This window comes from Sapajus apella, unplaced genomic scaffold (genome assembly GCF_009761245.1).
Source record: "Sapajus apella isolate SASKATOON/1434 unplaced genomic scaffold, GSC_monkey_1.0 scaffold46, whole genome shotgun sequence".
NCBI classification, from domain to species: domain Eukaryota; kingdom Metazoa; phylum Chordata; class Mammalia; order Primates; family Cebidae; genus Sapajus; species Sapajus apella.
Window position 1 is genome coordinate 2,714,337 of NW_022436986.1, and position 21,704 is coordinate 2,736,040.

At 50.1% G+C, this 21,704-nt stretch overlaps 1 protein-coding gene across 1 annotated transcript; it reads left to right on the forward strand.

Moving 5' to 3' along the window:
* Positions 1–699: 699 nt before the first annotated feature.
* On the forward strand, positions 700–21,491 carry GRHPR (glyoxylate and hydroxypyruvate reductase). The gene is made up of 9 exons (XM_032240092.1): positions 700–875; positions 2,950–3,080; positions 4,014–4,086; positions 4,620–4,736; positions 6,272–6,360; positions 7,512–7,616; positions 8,290–8,425; positions 9,767–9,897; positions 21,154–21,491. The coding sequence occupies exons 1-9, from the start codon at positions 793–795 to the stop codon at positions 21,273–21,275; spliced, it is 987 nt and encodes a 328-aa protein (XP_032095983.1). The 5' UTR covers positions 700–792; the 3' UTR covers positions 21,276–21,491.
* Positions 21,492–21,704: the final 213 nt, after the last annotated feature.

Sequence of the window (21,704 nt, forward strand, 5' to 3'; positions counted from 1 at the left end):
GGCTGAGGCAGGAGAATCGCTTGAACTTGGGAGGCGGAAGTTGTGGTGAGCCGAGATCACACCATTGCACTCCAGCCTGGGCAACAAGAGCGAAACTCCATCTCAAAAAAAAAAAAATTATTCCAAAATTCAATGGCTTAGAGCAACAGCAATGAGTGCATTATCATCTCTTATGGTTCCGGGGCTGACTGGGCTCAGCCAGTGGTTCTCCTTCAGGCTCTTTCAAGGTCGTAGCTGTAGTCAGATGGGAGCTGGCCTGGAGTCATCTAAGGCTTCCTCATTCAAATGTCTGGTCATTGACGCTGGCTGGCAGCTGGGCCGTTGGCTGTGCTGTTGGCCTGAACATGTACACATGACCTCTCTGTGTGTCCTGGACTTCCTCACAGCCTGGAACCTGTGTTCAACCCTGGACCAACCCAAGAGACAGAAAGTGGGGGCTTTCTGTCCCTTAAGGCTTGAGCCCGTTGAAACAGGACCTTGAGCGTGTACAGAAAGCAGGGCTCCCATGAGGCCTTGGACAAGAGACTGCCCCCTCTTCCCCGGGTCCCTGATTCCCCAGGGGCACGAGGCGCACACCCCGCCACACGCAGACACCGTATAGGGTCACTGTCACTCCCTGAGCACGCACAGTCACCGCCCAGCCGCAACCCCGCACTCGTGCACGCTAGGCCACATCCCCGCGCACGTCGCGGCCCCGCCCACTCGGGCGCGGCCCCGCCCCGGCCCGGCTCCATTCTCGGGCCTGCGTCTGCCCCGCCGGGTCCGGGTCGGTGTCCGGCGTTTGCTTGGTGGATGAGACCGGTGCGACTCATGAAGGTGTTCGTCACCCGCAGGATCCCCCCCGAAGGCAGGGCCGCGCTCGCCCGGGCCGCAGAGTAAGAGCCCCGCGCCCTGTGAGGGAGGAGAGGGGCTGTCCCAGGGATGGGAGAGCCGCGCTGGGCGCTTGGGCCTTGACCGGCCTTTCCACTGGTGGCCGGCTGGGTCGCGCTTGGAGTTTGGGGGAGGCTCGGAGAAAGTTATTCCGGGCCCATCTCTTTCCAGGCCCCTTAAGACGACGCTGGGACCTGCAGTTCCAGCTTTGGAGAGGGGACATTGCCCCTGAGGCAAGGTGCAGGCTGTCAATTCTTTATGCTCCCACAGAGCAGGTGGGGTCAGGGACTTGACGGTCACTGACCTGGTCCCTTGGACAATTTGGCGGGGACCTCTGATGAACCTTTTTCTTTATGTTTAATTTATTTATTTTGAGACAGAGTCTCGCTCTGTTGCATGGGCTGGAGTGCGATGGCTGATCTATCGTGGCTCACTGCAGCCTTGACTTCCTGGGCTCAATCAGTTCTCCCACCTCAGCCTCCCGACCAGTTGGGACTGCAGGTGCGCACAATCATCACCGGCTAATTTTCTGATTGTTTTGTAGAGATGGGGGTCTCACTTTGTTGCTCGGGCTGTTCTCGAATTCCTGGGCTCAAGCCATCCGCCTCTCAGCCTCTGAAAGTGTTGGGGTTACAGGTGTGAGCCACTGTGCCCGGCCTGAGGACTCTTAATTTTTTCTTTTATTTGTTTTTTGAGACATGGTCTCACTCTCACCCAGGCAATGGCAGTGACGCAGTTATACCTCACTGCAGCCTCAACCGCCTGCACTCAAGCGATTCTTCCACTTGTCTCCTAAGTAGCTGGAACTACTACAGGCATGCACCGCCATGCCTGGCTAATTTTTTAATTTTAGCAGAGACTAGGGCCTCACCGTGTTGCCCAGGCTGGTCTTGAACATGAGGGATCCTCCCACCTCACCCTCCCAGAGTGCTGGGATTTTAGGCATAAACCACTGCACCTGGCTGGCCCTTGTTAAATGGAACCCTTTCTGTGGGCCAACCTTGCCAGGTGCTTCATATACATAAACTTTTAATTCTTGCAGCACAGTGAAATCATTCCCATTTCATAGATTAACAAACGGTGGCTGGACTTAGGGTTAAGTTCCTTGCCCAAAGCTATGAGGCTCCCAGGTGGAGGAGCTGGGGTTTGTACTCAGACATGCCTGACCGCCGTCTGACCACTGCATTTGATCAGGTTTGCCTTTCCAGTGTTACGAAGACGATGTGACCCAGCCTCTGCAACCAGTTCTAGGGGCAAATGAGATTTTCAAATTTTGTTCACTGCCACAAAATTTGCCAAGGACCCCCTTTGTCCTGAGCAGAAGGCGGAAGGCAGCCGCGCTCATGGTGACAGTAGCTCACACTGTGCCCTCTCATGGGGAGGTGGATGCAAGGTGGTCAGAGCCCCAGGCTGTCGGGAGGTGCCAGTAGCTACCCTGTGTCTTGCTACATGGAAGCTCCACATGTGCTGGCTGCACTGAATTCCATGGCAAGGTCCAGGAGGCCTGGTGCACCACCGGGACAGATGTCCAGTTCCCTTGAGCTGCCGTGGAAGTGTTGAGTGCCCGGAGAAGCGTTGCATGGCCTTGACCTTATCTTTCCTGGGCCCAGTCCGACTCTGTTTTCTATCTCATAAAATAGACAACTCCTTGTGCGTAGCATGGAAGAGGACCTAGCTCAGTGCCAAGCACTTCCTCCAAAGACAGGAAGAGCAGCAACAGGCCACTGAATCCAGGCCCCCACCTGATGCACACCCTGCCCTCCAGGCCTTCCCTGTAGTTGGCCTCCTGCTTGGCCACCCAGCCCCCTGTGAGTGTGGAAAGCTCGTCTCTGTGCTGACCTGAGAGCTGTCCCCATGCCTTTCCCCTTGCAGCTTGGGCTCTGCTCAGGTCCCTCAGCCCTTCACCTGTCACCTGCCCTCTCGGGACAGTTCTGAGGCCACCCCCACTTGACCCTGCCTCCCCTCAACCAGCCCCGGGCAGCTTGAAGCCAGGGCCATCAGAGGCCAGGGTTTCTAGCTGGGAGGGACTGGGACAGGTGTGCGGCTCCTGCTTCTCTGAGGGCCTCTCTTTCCCCACAGCTGTGAGGTGGAACAGTGGGACTCGGATGAGCCCATCCCCGACAAGGAACTGGAGCGAGGGGTGGCGGGGGCCCACGGCCTGCTCTGCCTCCTCTCCGACCGCGTGGACAAGAGGCTCCTAGATGTCGCAGGTGCGTGCTAGGCGGGTGGCAGACTCGAGGATGACTTGGCTCTGTGGGCCCCTCAGCCTGCGCTTCTGGCTCCTGGGCTGCCCTGCAGTGCTGTCTGGGTTCTGAGGGCGTTTCCTGTGATACCAGACCCGAGCGGGCAGATAGCTGGGTCTGGTACAGGCACTGCTCCCTCCTGCTGTGAACCCCTTGCGGGGGCGGGGGGCTGGGAGGGCAAACACTGTGGTGTAGAGACTGTGGATGTGGGGAAGAGCATCCAAGGCCCTGGGTTCTCCAGCCCTGCCACAGCCTTACTCTGTGACCTCCAGCAAGACCTTCCTCTCCTGGGCCTACAAGTAGCGTGAGGGAGGACCTAGCTCAGTGGCAAGCGCCAGCAGGCACCCAGGACGTCTTTCTGCAACTACAGCCACAGATCTCAGCCTGGGGAAAGATAATACCTCACCCTGTGAGGCTACTGTGACAGTTTTGAGAAAAGGTTCAGACTCGGAGGTTGCCAGATGGGAAAGGGCCATTGTGAGTCAGTGCTGAGCCACTCCTTGCCCTGACCTTGGCCTGGAAGCTTTCTGGTGTCCTGCTTGCAGGAGAGGGTGTGAGAGGGTCATGTCCCAGCCACCTTCTTGACACTCTCAGAGGTGTCCATGGTGGAGACTCCAGTGTGGCTTGAAGGAGACCCAAGGCCTCACTGGGTGGACGGTCCAGTGGGTAAGAGTGGGGCCTTGTGGCAGAGACCCCAAGGTAAACCCGGCTCTGCCTGTGACTGAGCCAGGCCACTTAACCTCCTTGAGCCGCAGTGTCTGAGGCTGTCAAAGGGGATTGTTTGGAGTTTTAAGTGAAGAACAGAGATGTCAGCCTCTTATTCTAAGAAAACAGTAATAAGCAGGTGTGTGGCTTTGCGTTCATCGAGGGAAGATACTAACTGCATTTTCTGCATAACAGGGGCCAATCTTAAAGTCATCAGCACCCTGTCCGTGGGCGTTGACCACTTGGCTTTGGATGAAATCAAGAAGCGGTAACTGCAGCCTGGGCCCTGGGAGGGGCCTGGAGAGAGGGCAGCTGTGAGAGGAGGAGCTGTTGATTTGGTTTTACTTTATATCCCTCGGCCATTCGGGGAGAATGAGGTGGCTGAGGATAGAATCTGTCCACATGTGCACAGGTCAGTTACAATAAGCCTCAGCAGTCAGAAACAGTGGGTAACTTCTGTGTAGCTGTCACCTTTTCACATTCAGTATCTTTTTTGATCCCCACAACAATACCTTGAAGTAGAAAAGGCAGGTATCATTCTTTCTCTTTCAGATGAGGAAATCCAGAAAGGTTAAGTTACTTGTTCAGTCCTTGAACCCTGATCTTTTCTCTTCCTATCCTTGCAAAGTGGGAGATAATATAAACAGGAATGAGGCCTGACAGTTTTTGAGTGCTCATTTATAGTTCTGAGCTTCCTGGCAGGCACATCAAAGAGGGAGCAAACACCATGAAAGTGTCCCAGCAGTAGACATTGGTGAAGGTGCTTGAGGCTGATGTTACCACCAGATGTTTGATTCATAGTGGGATCCGAGTGGGCTACACCCCAGATGTTCTGACAGATGCCACCGCCGAACTTGCAGTGTCCCTGCTACTTAGCACCTGCCGCCGGTTGCCAGAGGCCATAGAAGAAGTGAAGAAGTAAGTGAATGCCTGGCAGGAACGTGGGCTCTGCTCAGCACCGGTTCCTGATCACAGGGCCAGTCCGGCCCAGGTGTAGCCCCTATCCCCGGATGTGCCCCATTGAGGGAGGACCCAGCTAAAATCATTAAAGCTCAAGGCAGAGCTGCAATAAGCAGGGCAGGAAGGGAAGAGGTGAGAGAAGAGGATGAAGGAGGATAAACCAGTTCTGCTGGTGAGCGAGGGCAGGGCGGGGAGAGTGTGGATCAGGGAGGGCTTCAAGGAAAAAGCAGCAGGTGGGGAAGAAGCAGCAGGTGGGCGTCTGCTCGAGTCCTGAGAGCTGCAGGTCCACCATCACTTACCGATGATGCCAAAATCTAAAGAGTTCAGACAGCTGAAAATTCTTTCGTACTAACAGGAGGCTATTTAAGGCTTTTATTTCTCCCACTTAGGGTGACTCTCCTAAGTTTTGCTTCAGATGTAACACTGTTTAAAACAGGGTGCTGCCTAGACACTGCAGAGGGTGATGTGTGGGGTACACATGTGCGCCATGTTACCTTTCTAAAAGCCAAACAGTTTTAAAACCTAGCCTGAGGGTTTCAGATCAGGGATTTCAGTCTGTATATCAAGAGTTAGAGTTGGCTGGGCGTGGTGGCTCACACCTGTAATCCCAGCACTTTGGGAGGCCGAGGCCGGCAGATTGCCTGAGTTCAGGAGTTAGAGAGCAGCCTGGGCAACGTGGCAAAACCCCATCTCTACAAAAAATACAAAAACTAGGCAGGCGTGGTGGCACATGCCTGTACTCCCAGCTACTCAGGAGACTGAGGTGGGAGGATTGCTTGAACCCAGGAGGCAGAGGCTGCAGTGAACCAACATTGTGTCACTGCACTCCAGCCTAGGTGACAGAGCAAGACCCTGTCTCAAAAATTTTTTTAGAAAGAGTTGGGGAAGCATTCCAGGTACAGATGCAGGGACTGGCCTGAGCCAAGATGGGAGGGGTGCAAACGCAGGCCCTTGGGGAATGTGGCCAGCAGCGTGGGCTCCGGCATGGAGCAGAGCAGACAGTGCCAAGTGTCCTGCTCACTGTCCTGTCTAGGCAGCCAGCACCTCCACTGGAGGTGGCTCAGGGCAGGCTCCGTCTCCTGCCCAGGGCAGCAGGCCGGGACCTGTGGCTATGCTCTGTTGCTGCCCTAGAGTGCCAAGAGAGCTTGTTTTGGAATTGAAAATCCCAAGTTTGCAGCCTGTTGCTCTCAGCTCTCCCCTGGTTGTGTGACCTTAGGCAGGTCACTCTTTCTGGTTTGTTTTCCCATTTGCAAAATGAGATGAGAGCCAGCAAGGCCCCTTTCCGCCCTCAGGTTCTGTGTCCCTGGTGGCTTTAAAGCAGGAGTCATTTCTGCAGCTCATCTACAGCGCTGAGTGGCAGTGCCTCATCCCACTCTCAGTCCTTGACCTGGAGGGCGGGTTTATACCTTGGACCACAGCCGGGGTGCTGGGTTCTCAGCGGGCCCTCATCTTTGCCCAAGGATCATCCTCTCACCTGCCCCTCTCCCCCACAGCGGCGGCTGGACCTCGTGGAAGCCCCTCTGGCTGTGTGGCTATGGGCTCACACACAGCACTGTCGGCATCATCGGTCTGGGGCGCATAGGTGAGGCTCCTACCTGCCTGCTTGCCTGCCCCAGCCCTCACGGCTTGGTTTGCATCCCTGGCACCACGTGTCTGAAGGCTGAGAAGACCCACACGCTGTCAGGGCACTTTGCTTGCAGTAGGGATATCTCTAGTGAGGGATGCAGCTTTGCAAAACACAGGCAAATACATAAATAAAGCAGGAGATCCTTAAGAACTCACTAGGTGATAAAAGCAAGTTGCCTAAGGGTCAGGGGGCTTCATGATTCCAGCTCCATAAAGAACGGGTGAAGACTACACATGCTGTGTTGGGGTCTTTAGGAGTGACTGAGAGAGCCCATTCCCCCAACACCTACGCCAGCTTGGGTTCTGGGAGATGTTTGACTCATGAGGCCCTAACTCCGGGGCCTGCGGGCTCAGTGGGTGATTTGTCTGCAGTTCTGCAGTTGAGGCAGAGCCGCTTTTCTTCCAGTGGCCCTTATTTGGAGAAACCTGGTAGAAAGGCTTGGGCCTAACCTAGCAGCTCTCCCAGTGTCTCTCTGTCTCTGTCATCCTGCCTGGTGCAGGGGTGCGGGTTCAGGGTGTGGAGGGTGTCTAGCCAGCGAACAGCCCTGCCTCTCACCAGAGAGTTGCTTGGAGGAAGCCAACAGCTCTGGGGCATGTTGAGTGTGAAAATCCAATGGCACTAACCTGTCTCAGTGGCAGCTTACATGAAAAGTAATTGTAGGTTTGGGGTGAGCTGGCAGTTTGGCAGTGCCACCAAAAAGTCAAGTGAGTCTGAGATTGCACCCACAGAAGCAGAGGGTCCAGGACGAAGGAGGGGACTGCTTGACCAAACGTCTCCTTAGTGAAAACTCTCCAGTTCTCAGAGGTTAGGAAAATCCTGTGAGTGGCTTTCCAGGTGGTGTGGACCATGTGAGGACAGCATCAGCCAGTTACGGCCTCAGAGGAGCTGAGGTGCCGTCTCCAGATCCCTGGGGCAATGCGGGCTGGCTGGGGGCTGGTTACGTGGGGCAGCCAGCCCCCTGCCTGCTTTGGAGGAGACAGGAGTGGGCAGCTCTGGGGCTGTGTTGATGAAGTGATCTGCCCTGAGGGCCGCTGTCCCGGAGCTGCTGGGTGCTGCCCCTGCCCTCTGTGGGACTGGGAACGAGACCTGGACTCTCCTTGCTTTAGGCCAGGCCATTGCTCGGCGTCTGAAACCATTTGGCGTCCAGAAATTTCTGTACACAGGGCGCCAGCCCAGGCCTGAGGATGCAGCGGAATTCCAGGCGGAGTTTGGTATGTGAATCCTTGATTTCCACGGGAGCCCCATCTGTGCCCAGTGAGGGGCTGGATTTTCTCTCATGGTGGCATTTTCAGGCAGGGGCAGGAGCTCCAGGTGTGTCCGGGGCCTCCTGTGTCTGGTAGGTGGTGTTTCCTCTACCTGCCCCTGGACACAGGCCCACTCAAGGGGCACAGGGACTTACCCAGGTCCTCTCTGTGCCAGCAGAGCAGTCCAGGGCTCCTGTCTTTCAGAGTTCTTTGTTACCATTGCCCGTTGCGGGTGGAGCATCTGGGATGGTGACGGGTGTGAGGAAGGACTGGGCACTTTCACTTTCCTTCACAAACTGGTGAGCACTACCCCAGCCTCTGTGTGTGACCCTTAGTCCAGGCGGATCCAGTCCCTGGTGGGTCCGCAGCCTGGTGGGCACAAGGCAGGCGGGATCTCAAGCATTTCCCAACCCCCTGAGCACTTTGGGCCCTGAAGGTGGTTAAAGCCAGAGTGATCCAGATCCTACCGTGCTGGATTTTACTTTGTGTGGTCATGAGAGTTGTCCAGATAGAGACTCGGCCTTCAGGAAGCATCTTGGGAGTTTCTGTTACAGGAGTCGGGAATAAGGGGCTGGCCTCCCGCCATTTGGTTGTCCCTATCCTGGGACTTGGTGCCTGATGGAGTCCTGCCCTCCCTTAGTGTCTACCCCCGAGCTGGCCGCCCAGTCTGATTTCGTCGTCGTGGCCTGCTCCCTAACTCCAGCAACCAAGGGACTCTGCAACAAGGACTTCTTCCAGAAGATGAAGGAAACAGCTGTGTTTGTCAACATCAGCAGGTATCCTAGGGCCACCTTTCCCAGCAAGCCTGGAGAGGAGCCATCCCCACTGCTGCCATCTGCAGATTTTCTTCCCCATGGGTTGTTGGTGAGACTCCAGGGCGAGCTTGCTGGTTTCCATAAACCAAGCAACCAGTCACACGTGTGAATACACGAGAGCGCCGCACAAGGAAGAAGAGCCATCAGAGTGGGCCTGGCCTGTCTGCTTAGCAGTAGCCCCTGCCTGCCAGGGCCTGGCACACAGCCGAGTGGCTTCAGGGAGTGTTCCCAGGGAGCCTTTGCAGACCTGTTGTCCTCTACCACAAAGGGCTGCACTTCAGGATCAGAGGGGTCCACCAAAGGCCGCCTTCCACACTAAGCCTGCCTCTGTCTGGCTGTGGTTCTGTGATACTTTGAACCTTAGGCTCCTGGGAAGACAGACCCTAAAACTCATGAGGTCTTAGTTCCTCACACTGTCCCCAGGGGTGCCTTCAGGCCACTGGGCACATGCAGGGGTCAGACCTTCCTTCTCTGCCTCTCCAAGCCGCTCCTAGCTGGTGCCCCTTGAGCCTGCTTACATCAGTTTAGAGGAAGGAGGATTGGGTGAGGTCACCCCGAGGACTCATCCACCCTAAAGGTACCTGTAATCACCAACGTTTAGCTACAAAACAGGTAACCTGGGAACGGAAGAGAGACATGCAGGAGCACAGGGCTGGCGCTGCTGGCTGGCAGCAGTCTCGGCTGCCATGTACTGGTGGCTGCGTGTACCCAGGACAGCCCGGGACCCTGCATTACTCATTAGTGCACAAGTATTACTTCACAAGATACAATCTCTAGAAAATCAGTTCTTGGCTTCAGTAGCCGCTGCCTTTGATGGATGTGGTTGGGGTGTGTGCTCATTTCTCTGGCCTGGTTTAGGCAGGTGCCTGATGGCATGCTGTGGTGTTTCTCAGTGGGGGTCTGAAGGCCAACCAGATCGGAAACACTCAATGGGGCCTGACACAGACGCCCTCTGGGCCCTATTCACGCAGTAGAGCATGTAAGGAAGCTTTCATCCTCCCAACATGCCTGGGAGTTTGGTGGTATTCCCTTATCTCACAGAGCAGATAATTTGTGACACACAATCTGAGGCACAGAGAATTTGAGACACTTGCCCAACATCACACAGTAAGGAGGCAGGGCTGGAGTTCTCTGAGTGTAAGACTTACAGACATACTGTAAGTATACCCTAAGACTTATTGCTTTAAAAGTCAGTGCCAAGTGCCAGGTGAGTGGAAATATTCATTCTGTAGGTTGTTTTGCCTCAAGGTGACCTAGGCAGAGGAATCTTTGGGGTACCCATGTCACCACTGTCATTCCCAGGGGCGATGTCGTAAACCAGGATGACCTGTACCAGGCCTTGGCCAGTGGTCAGATTGCAGCTGCTGGACTGGATGTGACGACCCCAGAACCACTGCCTACAAACCACCCTCTCCTAACCCTGAAGAACTGTGGTAAGAACTGCACTTTCCTGATGCAAACTTCTCTGCTGCCCTGCAGGACGGGTGTTTTCGAGGGGGCCCTGAGGTGCCGAGTGTAAAGCTAGTGTGAGCAAGTGCTAAACCCAAAGGGACACACCAGGGACCGTAGATGTTTACGCTGTTGGTGACATGGGTAGAGGACAGGAGCATGCTCTGCTAGGTCTCCGTCCCTAAAGGAACCAAATGTAGGTGTGAGTGGATTTGTTTAAAAAAAAAAAAAAAAAAAAAAAGAGACCGGACCCAGTCGCTCACACCTGTAATCCCAGCACTTTGGGAGGCTGAGATGGGTGGTTCACAAGGTCAGGAAATCAAGACCATCCTGGCCAACCTGGTGAAACCCCGTCTCTGCTAAAATACAAAATATTAGCCAGGCGTGGTGGCTCACACCTGTAATCCCAGCTACTCAGGAGGCTGAGGCGGGAGAATTGCTCGAACCCAGGAGGCAGAGATTGCAGTGAGCCAAGATTGTGCCATTGCACTCCATCCTGGGTGACAGAGCAAGACTCTGTTTCAAAAAAAAAAGGTGGACTGACTACATGTGTTACACCACAGTGACTCATGGGTAAAACCTGTTACTATAAATTGCTATTATCAGTTTAAGTATGAAAAAGTAAAAGTGTAATTACAATGCCGAAATTTATAACTTGTGCCAGTTTTTTAAGCTATTGTTTCGTAACAAAGCCCCTTTATCTCTTCTGCTTTGTGGGGATGGGGCCAGGCCTCTGCACACCCCATTTCTGCTGTGCCAGCTGCACTGCCAGGCCCTGTCAGTGTGGGTGTGGGAGGGCCTGCTCCCCCCGCCTTCCCTTCCTGTCTCTGGGGCAGTGACAGCAGCACTTCTTCAGCTAGCAGTACCAGTTCCTTCCCATTGTTATAGGTAAAATTTTCAGTGCGAAAAAGAAGTAGCGCTCAAATAGAAATTTCCTCAGCAAGGCAATTTACTTCCATAGAAGGGTGCGACTCACAGGTGGAACAGTGGTGAGTGCACACCAGGACAAGGGAGAGAAAGGGGTACATATTCCTGATGGAAGTCACTCCTGCTGTGTCGTTCCCCTATTGGCTAGGGTTAGATGGCACAGTCAAGTCTAATTCCCACTGGCTATTTTAAAGGGAGCAGGGGTACGAGGCAGAGTGGTGAGGTGGGTAGTTGGGTGGGAAGGAGAGTTACTGGCAAGTCAGAGCAGGTAACCAGGGTCAAAGCAGGTGACCAGAGCAGGTGACCAGAATGAGTCAGGACAGAGCAGGGGACTGGGGGGACAGATGTGAACTACTGATTAGAACTGGTATAAGGTCAGGCGTGGTGGCTCATGTCTGTAATCTCCGCACTTTGGGAGGCTGAGGCAGGAAGATCATTTGAGGTTGGGAGTTTGAGACCAGCCTGACCAATATAGAGAAACCCCGTCTCTACTAAAAATACAAAATTAGCTCAGCATGGTGGCACATGCCTGTAATCCCAGCTACTTGGGAGGCTGAGGCAGGAGAATTGCTTGAACCCGGGAGGCAGAGGTTGCAGTGAGCCGAGATCACGCCACTCGAGCCTGGGAAACAAGAGCCAAACTCTGTCGCAAACAAAAAAAAAAGACTAGGGGTAAAGGTTGTTTAGTGAACCTACAAGGAAGTTAAAAGTGGAGAATTAAAAACTAAGAGAGCAGAACATACTGACATACTGATTCTTTGAAGAGAAACTTGGGGTTCACTATATCTAACAATCCCCCACCTTGAATTTTTACAGTTTTTTTTTTCTCTTCAAACTTCCTTAACGTGTCTTGGCTTAGTTGTTCTGCTGTCCCTTTGGCAGCCTCCCTGGTATAATTAATAAACTGCTGCTGATCATGATAGATGTAATTTAATTTACATTTTTATTGTTACCTACAAAAATATTGACTTAAGTCCTGCAGCTATTTGATCTCGGGTTTTAAATTTATTTGGTAACTCCAATCGTTTTTACATAAACATGGGAGTTAAAGGACCCATGTAAGGCACTTCTTTTTTTACGAATTTTCTTTTTTTATCATGTTGACAGAATGCTAGGGTGAAAGGGATGGCCAATTAGACTAGAGCATGGGTGCTGCTCTAATTACTTGGCAGAGCACCCAGCAATAGTGCCCTGCAATACCACCACACATTTGCTTGGGGATGAAGAAGGGCAGATTGATTGGTAAGCTCTTGAAAAGGCTTGGTTTTACTGCGCCCTGTTAAGTCTTCAAGGAATCCCAACTTTTCCCCCTGCCATGAAAGGCAGGAAGTGGGGGCTGGAGGCTGGATGGCCATTGGGGGCTGACCCGCAGGGCTCTGAACCTCAGGGAACAGCAGTGACAGGGTTTTGCATGACTCATCGTCCCAGGCTGTGGGGTTCTGGAAGAGAGCTACCACACAGCTCACACCCGGTCCGTGAGAGGACCACCCAAGTGGAAAGGGGACAGTCTGGGTCTCTGGCCTGCCTGTCGCACAAGTGTAACAGTTGCTCTTGTTTAGCATGCGAACAGAATATCGAATCCATTCTAGCCAAGCATTTGTGTCCTGGTACCCTGCTTCAGTTGCTATAGTTTGCTTTAAATCTTTAACCTCTACAACAGCTACTTTGGTTTTACGCTTGGGTAGACGGTGAGAGAGGGTTTGGTTAGCGGAGAACTTAGGAGATGGAAAAGGGGTTGCAGGAGGTGAGGAGGCAGTAAAGCACATTTTAAAGGATTCTATGGGGTCCTTCCCTGAGACTTCTGCTCCTATGCCATAGAAATGGCTTAATGAAGGGGAAGAACTCTGGGGAGCAGAGATGGTAATCAGTCTGACAATGGGGAGGGATAACTCCTTTAGTAGAATGAATATATGGTTTTAAAAAACTGCAGGTACTCGTTGGGGCAGTCCATCCTTGCTCTTTAGTGGTCCACAGAGGCTTGGACCGACTACGGCATTAAAGCTCTGTATTGAAGGGGCAAGACTCGCAGTTGACACTGGGGTCTTCATTGAAATCTTCCCAGACTAAATGGTCCTAATTCAATAATGTCCAGTCTGAGGAGAGCCAGGAAGGACAGAGGTATTTTTCTGAAGTGGAGTGCTGTCTTTGACTTGGCAAGTCCCCACAGGATACAACGAGGCTCGTAATAGCTTGAGGCAAAATTGTCTTGGTTACATTAATAACTAGATGGTCAGCAATAGAGTGAGGAAAGAAGAAAGAGCAATAGAATAGGTAAAAGAGAGTTAAACTCTTCTTAGCTTTAGTTTGGTTGGGTTTTCCCCTGAGACTATGGCCTGTGACTCTGTTTTGGTGGTGGTGGTGGCACCTTTTTGACTTGGGGGTGATGAATCCATCCTTTTTCTGCTGTCTGGACTGCAGTCTCAGTAGTTAGGAACACCAGGTAAGGTCCTTCCCAGGCTGGTTTGAGCTTTTCCTTCTCTCCAACTTTTGACAAGGATGTGGTCCCCAGGCTGGTGCTGACATGCTGGACACTCCAGGGGTGGCACCTGCGCTAAAAGACTTAGTTCCGAGGGAAGGAAAAGTGGAAGATAAATCAAGTGTATAATTTTTGAGAAACTGATTTTTTTTTTGTTTCAAATGTAGGGAGATCAGTAGTAGAATGTCTTTTTGGGGAGCAGTTTGTACTCTTTACAGGGTAATAGGCCTTCCGACTTTCCCTGTTGAAGGTGGGTGCCAAGGGAGTACGATATTTCCATGTTACATCCAGTACCTGGGCTAATTTCCCAATGACATGCAGTAAAATGAGTCCTATTATCTGAATCAAATACTTTAGATGACCAATTGGAGGCATTTTTGTGTAATTAATCTGGATACTTTAGAATGGCCTTAAGCTTGGATTCTTTCTCCCAGGGGTAAATCTTTTTTTTTTTCTTTTTTTTTAGTTTATTAGTTTTCTTACTTACTAAGCAACTCTCTGTAACTTGTTTGGCCAAGGTATAAATTCCTATGCACCCATAAACTGAGGACTGCGTCACACATGGCTTTAAGCCCCCAATGGGACCCTAGATGCAGTTGAAAGCAGATTCCCCTCTTAAGGGGTTCAGTAACATTTTTCTCTGGCCTGGAAATATCCATTTGCCTTCTGAATTCTCTTTAGCACCTATTTTTATTAGTTTTCAGACCAAAAAAAGCCAAACACCATTTTATATTTGACAATGCTTCCTGTATGATTTTATACCAGATAAGCTAAATTTCACCTTTGTATTAGTGTGCTGTTAATGTCAAACTTAATTTTAATAAATCCTTGTAGACATATTTATCCAATTTTAATGTCTGACCATAAGGTAAGACTTTAAAAGACTCTTTTTAACCCTGTATAATTTTTGTTAAAGAGCAGGTTAGGGTTTAAAAAAAAAAAACCTTGGCCCGGCGCGGTGGCTCAAGCCTGTAATCCCAGCACTTTGGGAGGCCGAGGCGGGTGGATCACGAGGTCAAGAGATCGAGACCATCCTGGTCAACATGGTGAAACCCCGTCTCTACTAAAAATACAAAAAATTAGCTGGGCATGGTGGCGCGTGCCTGTAATCCCAGCTACTCAGGAGGCTGAGGCAGGAGAATTGCCTGAACCCGGGAGGCGGAGGTTGCGGTGAGCCGAGATCGCGCCATTGCACTCCAGCCTGGGTAACAAGAGCGAAACTCCGTCTCAGAAACCTACATTAAAAAAAGGAAAAAAAAAAACCTTGTGCTTTTAATGTCCAGTTCACAGAAAACCTGCATCATATCCCTTTAACGTTAGCCAGTGTGTTTACACACAGAATTTCCTTTATAATTAACATTTTAAAACTTGCTTAAACCTTCAAAACAAATTTTTTTTAACCTTTTTTTAATGTAGGTAGAAATCCACATTCTTATGCCTCCTTGTAATCCTTTTACCAAAAGCATATTTCACTTTCCTTACATACCTTGCACATAAACTTTCTTCAATGGTTTTACATTTAGGAGGCCTAATTACTTTTAAATTATACAACATTTCTTACATAAATTCCCTTTTGTAATGTTTTTCACAACTTTCATAATCTTCAACTTTCTGACTTGTTGTAAATATCTCTTTTTTAAACAGCCAGTTAATTTATTTTAGGACAAGAATATAAGATTCTTTTTACATAAATTCTTTTTTTTTTTTTGGCAAAGATGGTAACTGTTCTTTTCCAAAGCAAACTTCTTTCATGTCTGTGAACTAGACTGCCTAAAGCCGCAAGAATAGAAATTAGGATAATACATGTTACACTGTTAACTTTTAGCAAACTTCATAAACTAGGTGTCATCCTGCATTTGGGCCATCCACGGGTTACTGGATTAAGGATTTTTGATAGGAAGGCTACTGGTTGTCAGTGGCCTCCGTGCCTTTGGGCAAGAATTTCTAAGGCTACGCCCTTGTTTACACTGACAAAAAGATGGAATAGCTGCTTAGGAAGGTACCTTTCCACCTTTTGAATTTCTGGTAACTGCCAAATAAAGGCGTTCAGCCTGTCTTGTGGGAGCTTTTTGTGTCAGAGCTTTGTTTTTAGGGCATAAGAGTCTATCCCTAGACAGAGACTCCACAAACCCTTGGGATAAGACTGTCAGTATTGCTGTTTTCCACCGGAGTGAGGTTCTTCTCACTCAAAGGCAAATAGGTCTTGGCTGCCCTCTGCCAATGGACAAGCCCAGAAGGCATCTTTCAAACCTATTACTGTAAACTACTGGTGACTGTAATAGTTTAAGGATTGGAACAACAGGGTTTAAGAAGTCCATCACAGAGAAGACCTTCAATTATCAATTATAGCTTTTAAATTTACTCTGGCTTTTTTTTTTTTTTTTTTTTTCTTTTTCTTTTTTTTTTTTTTTAATTGAGAAGGGGTTTCACCATATTGGTCAGGCTGGTCTTGAACTCCTGACCTCAGGTGATCTGCCCGCCTCGGCCTCCCAGAGTGCTGGGTTTACAGGTGTGAGCCACAGCGCCCTACTCTGGCTTTTAAAGGAATAGGCATATTGCTTTCTCTTTCTATCTCTCCATTTTTCTCTTTGTCTCTCACTCACTCCCTCCCCCACTCCCCCCCACTTCCTGTGTTCCCTCTGTCAGTCGTTTCCTCTCTAGGATATCTTTTCTCTTAGAAGCTCTTTTACAGGTTTATCTTTCTAGTTCTCTAGTCATTTATTTGTAATTTCTTGTTAATATTTGGCCAGTTGTTAGTGACAAAATTTTAACACTCCCTGCCCAAGGGGATCCTCAAGACCTAGAGCAGCGTATTTTCCTGCGTATTTTCTTGGAGGACCTCGTTGTTCTTGCCCCACCAGGGGTCTTGGGTGGGAAATTTTTGATTTGCTGTAGGAACGTTTTGACTGGGGGAGGTGATTGTTCATGTTCCTAGGCTCTCATAGCAGCTCTACAGAACATACCTCTTTGCTGGAGACGAGACTATAGGAAAGTCTTGATTTTTATTATTTTTTTTGCATTGTTCTCACATCAAAATCCTTTCAGGGATTTCAGGTAGTGAGTGAGTGGGCTCTTGGGACGATTCCCAAGAGGCAGGGTTATAGGGAGGGGGACAACAAGGATAGGAGAAGGGTCTGGGACAGCAGCTGCTTTTCCTTGTTCTTGGTCCCTTCATTATTCTTATAATATTTTATCATTAGGCCTAGGGGATTCTTAGGGGTAATATTATTGTTGCTAGCTTTATCCTTTTACCCCTTACCCTACTTGGGGTATTTCCCATTTTTAGGGTAAGACTCAATTTCCCTTACCAGAAATGTCTTGCCTTTTGGGATGAGGCTCAATTCCCCTTACGGGAAATGTCTCGCCTTTTTTTTTTTCCCCGTGACACCCCGACCAAGGAATAGTTCACCGCCTCCCCACGGGTTCTCTTACCTTGGTCTGTCCCGACCACCAAGAAAATACTTTGCCCGAGGCATTTCCTTCCTTGGTTTGTGCAGATTTGCACTGTCGCAGTGGTATGTGAGGATTCTTTACCTTAGATTGCCAGCTGGTTTCCTTCTGTGCTGCTGAGAGCAGAGGCTTATTCCTCGCACCAGGTCAGTCCTGACTTCTCACTCATGAGTCCACCGCAATGTGGCCGCAGGAGTGCTGCTCCTCAGGAGAGAGAACCAAAGACCGCCCCTGGAGGGGAATGGGGTCCCTCGAGGGGAATAGGGTCCCCGTACGGGTCACCAAGATTGTTACATGTAAAATTTTTTGTGCTGCAAAACAGATAGCACTCGAATATCAATTTCCTCAGCAAGGCAATTTACTTCTGTAGAAGGGTGTGGCTCACAGATGGAACAATGGCAAGTGCATACCTGGACAATGAGGGGAAGGGGTACTTATGCCTGATGGAGGTCGCCCCTACTGCTATATTCCTATGGGAATAGGGTTAGATTCCCGTATTGGCTAGGGTTAGATCGCACAGTCTAGTCTAATTCTGATTGGCTATTTTAAAGAGAGCCACGGGTATGAGCCAGAGTGGTGGGGTGGATAGTTTGGTGGGAAGGATGGTCACAGGCAGGTCAGAGCAGGTAATTAGGGGTCACAGGCAGATGACTGGAGCAGGTGACCAGAATGAGTCAGGATGGAGCAGGGGACGGGGAGCAGATATGAACTACTGATTAGAACTGGTGGAAAAGGTTGTTGAGTGAAACTACGGGGAAGTTAAACTTTAAAATGGAGAATTAAAGAATAAGAAAGCTGAAAATACACTTACTGATTCTTTGAAGAGAAACTTGGGGTTCACTGTATCTAACACCATAGTGGCTGGGGAATCCAGTTTGCAGTTTTTCCAACACTTGGTGAACCAGCACCATTGGCCCCTGCTCAGAGACACGAGCAACAGCCAGTCAGTGCCCCTGCCACAAAAGTCTGAGTTGTGGCTCAGACCAAAGATGTCTCTGGCAGTTGCTACTTCCGTGATACTATAGTGCGGTGGTTCTCATACTTTTTTGTTTGTTTGTTTTTTGAGACAGTCTCACTGTGTCGCACAGGCTGGAGTGCAGTGGTGCAATCTCAGCTCACTGCAACCTCCACCTCCTGGTTTCAAGCGATTCTCCTGCCTCAGTTTCCCGAATAGCTGTGATTACAGGTGTATGCCACGAGGCCCAGCTAATTTTTTCTATTTTTAGTAGAGACAGGGTTTGTCCATGTTGGCCAGACTGGTCTTGAACTCCTGACCTCAGGTGATCCACCCGCCTTGGCTTCCCAAAGTCGCTGGGATTATAGGCATGAGCCTCCTGTGCCCAGCTGATTCTCATACTTCTCTGTTGGTCAGAATCACCTGGAAGGGGTGATTGATCAAACACAGGTTGCTAGCCCCATCCCAAGGGTTTCTATTTCAGTAGGTCTGGGGTGGGGCCTGAGACAGTACGTGGCTCCCAGATGCCGCTGATGCTGCTGCTCCTGGGACCCTGTGGTTGGTTTGGGGTTTTTTTGCCTGCTCAGTTAGTGAGTTAACTTTATGTGTAATGATTCTTTATGTTAAGATCTGTTCAGGTGGCTGGTGGAGTTTATGCCTCCAGACTAACGGTGATGAGGGCTTAGGTTGTCCGGGCCAATCCCTGTCCGTCGTTTGGATTCTGGAATGGAAACCTAACAGAAGGTCTTTAGCTGCCTTCCCAAGTGAATGCTCCCATTATTGTACCTCTTGGAGACTTTCCCGTCCCTGCCTGAGACCCTAGCCTGCAAGGAGCACTGGCTGTGATGTCAGGGCTGTCACCCACAGCCAGGAAAACCGCCCTCCCACCCCTAACCCAAGTTCTGGGAATTCAGCTCAGGGGCCCAGGACTGCTTCAAAAGGCAGTTGTTGGTCGGAGAGAGGACGGTCAGGGCATGAAGTTGTAGCTGCCGCTGCTGCTTCTACAAAATCTAAGCACTGTGCTGTAGCCTGGAATCATATTTGTGATAAAAAAGACCATGCAGCTCCAAGCAGTGCAGCTGATGACCCCACTGATCCACAAGGAGCACAGATTGAGGCTGCCAGACGGAGACATTAACTGGAATTGCCTGTGCCTTGGCCAGGGGCCCCTGTGGGGAACAATTCAGGCCAGGCTTTTACTGCTGCCACTAGTGTGGAGAATGTCAAGGGGTCAGACTGTGTAGACCAGTTGAGGCCATGCAGGAATGTAGGGAGAAATACCCAGATCTTTATCCCCAAGGTAAGGAAGAGGTAGAGGAAAAGCATGTAGAAGTAGCAGCTCCCACTGAGACCACTGCAACCAAAGAGGAGGGGTCAAGTTAGTGAAGGCCACGGGACTCCAGTCCTTCCACTTCAGAGCGACACAGACCTTTTGCAAAATGCCATTTAGTCACCCTCCAAGAAAGTACATTTCCCCCTGTTGTCCTGTAAACTGTGATGTACAAAATAATATATTTTGATGATCAGGGTTAGCCTCTTGACATGTATACTGAAAAAAATGGGAGTTGTTTATGTGTTCTGTATAAACCTGTCGGCAAATGTAGGCACCGCTTTTGAATTCTCCTAGGTGGCCCTGAATTTTGCCACTTTGAAATAATATGCTAACTAATCTCAGCAACCAAAAACCATTATCTGTAAATGCCTCTTGTGAGTGAGTGGGTTTATTCTGATTCATTATATGTCTAAAATGCTGGGGTGGGCCTGGGCAGGGTGGCTCACGCCTATAATCCCAGCACTTTGGGAAGCCAAGGCAAGAGGTCACTTGAGCCCAAGAATTCAAATCTTAGCCTGGGCAACATAGTGAGACCCCATCCCTATAAAAAATAAAAAATTAGCTAGGTGTGGTGATATGTACCTCTAGCCCTAGCTATTCAGGAGGCTGAGGTGGGAGGATTCTTTGAGCCTAGGAGGTTGAGTCTGTAGCAAGCCGATTGTACCATGGCACTCCAGCCTGGGCAACAAAGCAAGATCCTGTCTCAATAACTCTTCTCTACTAGAAGAGGCCAAATGGTCAGATGAAAATTTCTCCAAACCTATCCTGACCTTGAGTATGTAAAGGGGTACTATAGTTCACTCCTGACATGTTTTGGTTTCCATGTTTTCCATGCATTGAGTTCCAGGTTTTCTATTTGGATGGTGAAAATTTGGACCCTACCATTCACAGTCCCTTCCTAAGTGTAGGGAAAGGCTGATTTCTGCTGTTCCTTGTTACTCTGAAAGCCCTGGTTTGGAGTCTGTGTTCACACTGGCTCTCAGTTTGATCAGATGCAATGTTCTTGAGAGGTGGGGACCTAATTGTTACAAAAGTTATAGCCAAGAGAGGAAACTCTGAATTAAGGACTCAATTATGGCCAGGCGTGGTGGCTCACACCTGTAATCCCAGTCCTTTGGGAGGCCGAGACAGGAGAATCACTTGAGGCCAGGCGTTCAAGACCAGCCTAGGCAACAAAGACCCCATTACAATAATGATAAAATTTAAAGAAGAAAGTGTATGCAATTAAAAGGAACCATGATTTCTACCTGGAAAAAACACAAAAGCAGTTTTGTGGGGGTTTTTTTGGGTAAAAATGATGTCTCACTATGTGGCCCAGTGCTGGCCTCAAATTCTTGGGCTCAAGTGATCCTTGCATCACAGCCTCTGAAGTAACTGGGACTACAGGAATATGCCACTGCACCTGGCTGAAAGTTCATGGAGGCAAGTAACTTAACTTGCTTTGGGATGGGATCTGATTGCTGTTCAGCATTTCATTTTCGAGTTACTTCTGTAGATCAGAAACCTTGTCACGTGGCATCATTTTCAGGGGCACATGGTACAGATAGTCAGTGCTAAACTCTGAAGCTAAACTGGCGCCCAGGTTCACCATTTTTGTTGTTTTTGAGATGGTCATTCAGCCTGGGGTGCAATGGTGCGATCTCAGCTCACTGCAACCTCTACCTTCCAGGCTCAAATAATCCTCCTGCCTCAGCCTCCCAAGTAGCTGGGACTACAGGTGTGGGCCACCACAACTGACTAATGTTTGTAATTTTTGTAGAGATGGGGTTTCACCATGTTGCCCAGGCTGGTCTTGAAGTCCTGAGCTCAGGTGATCTGCCTTGCCTTGGCCTCCTAAAGTGCTGGGATTACAGGCGTGAGCCACTGCACCCAGCCCTAGAACACAAATCTTTCATCACATTGTGACTGTGTTTTAGTAGCTTGGAGGCCCTTTAGTCGCCCTGGAAGATTGCCTTGCTTAGTGACAGTAGGAGAGAAGGCAACGCATGGAACCATGAGGCAATCTTTGTTCTTCTTACTGGCAAACCCAAACCATATAAACAGCCCAGTTGAAGGCTGCTGAGCCACCCTTCTTATCTCCCTTTCTCTCTCCTTTCCAGTGATCCTGCCCCACATTGGCAGTGCTACCCACAGAACCCGTAACACCATGTCCTTGTTGGCAGCTAACAACTTGCTGGCTGGCCTGAGAGGGGAGCCGATGCCCAGTGAACTCAAGCTGTAGCCAAACAGTAGAGATGGAGGGCCGGGGGGCAAACCGTGCTCTCTGGTATTCTGCCAGACACACCCAGGCTTGATTTGGACCCACAGGCAGGAGCCAAGGGAAAGTCTGATTCTCCAAGGAAAGAATGGTGCTGAGAGATGTACTTGTCACATTTGTGGCTGGACACGCTGGAGCCAAAAGTATGTAATTCTCTTATTAAATAATCCTCTGAGAGACCGTCTTGGCCTGTAACTGGGGAAGTTAACAGGTGCATCTGGCTGGGCATGGTGATGCAACCCTGTAGTCCCAGCAATTCGGGAGGCTGAGCAGAGAGGATCCTTTGAGGTCAGTTCAAGGTTGCAGTGTGCTACGTACGATCATTCTGTAAATAGCCACTAAACTTACTTAACCTGGGCAATGTAGCAAGACCTGTTTCTAAAAAAAAACTTT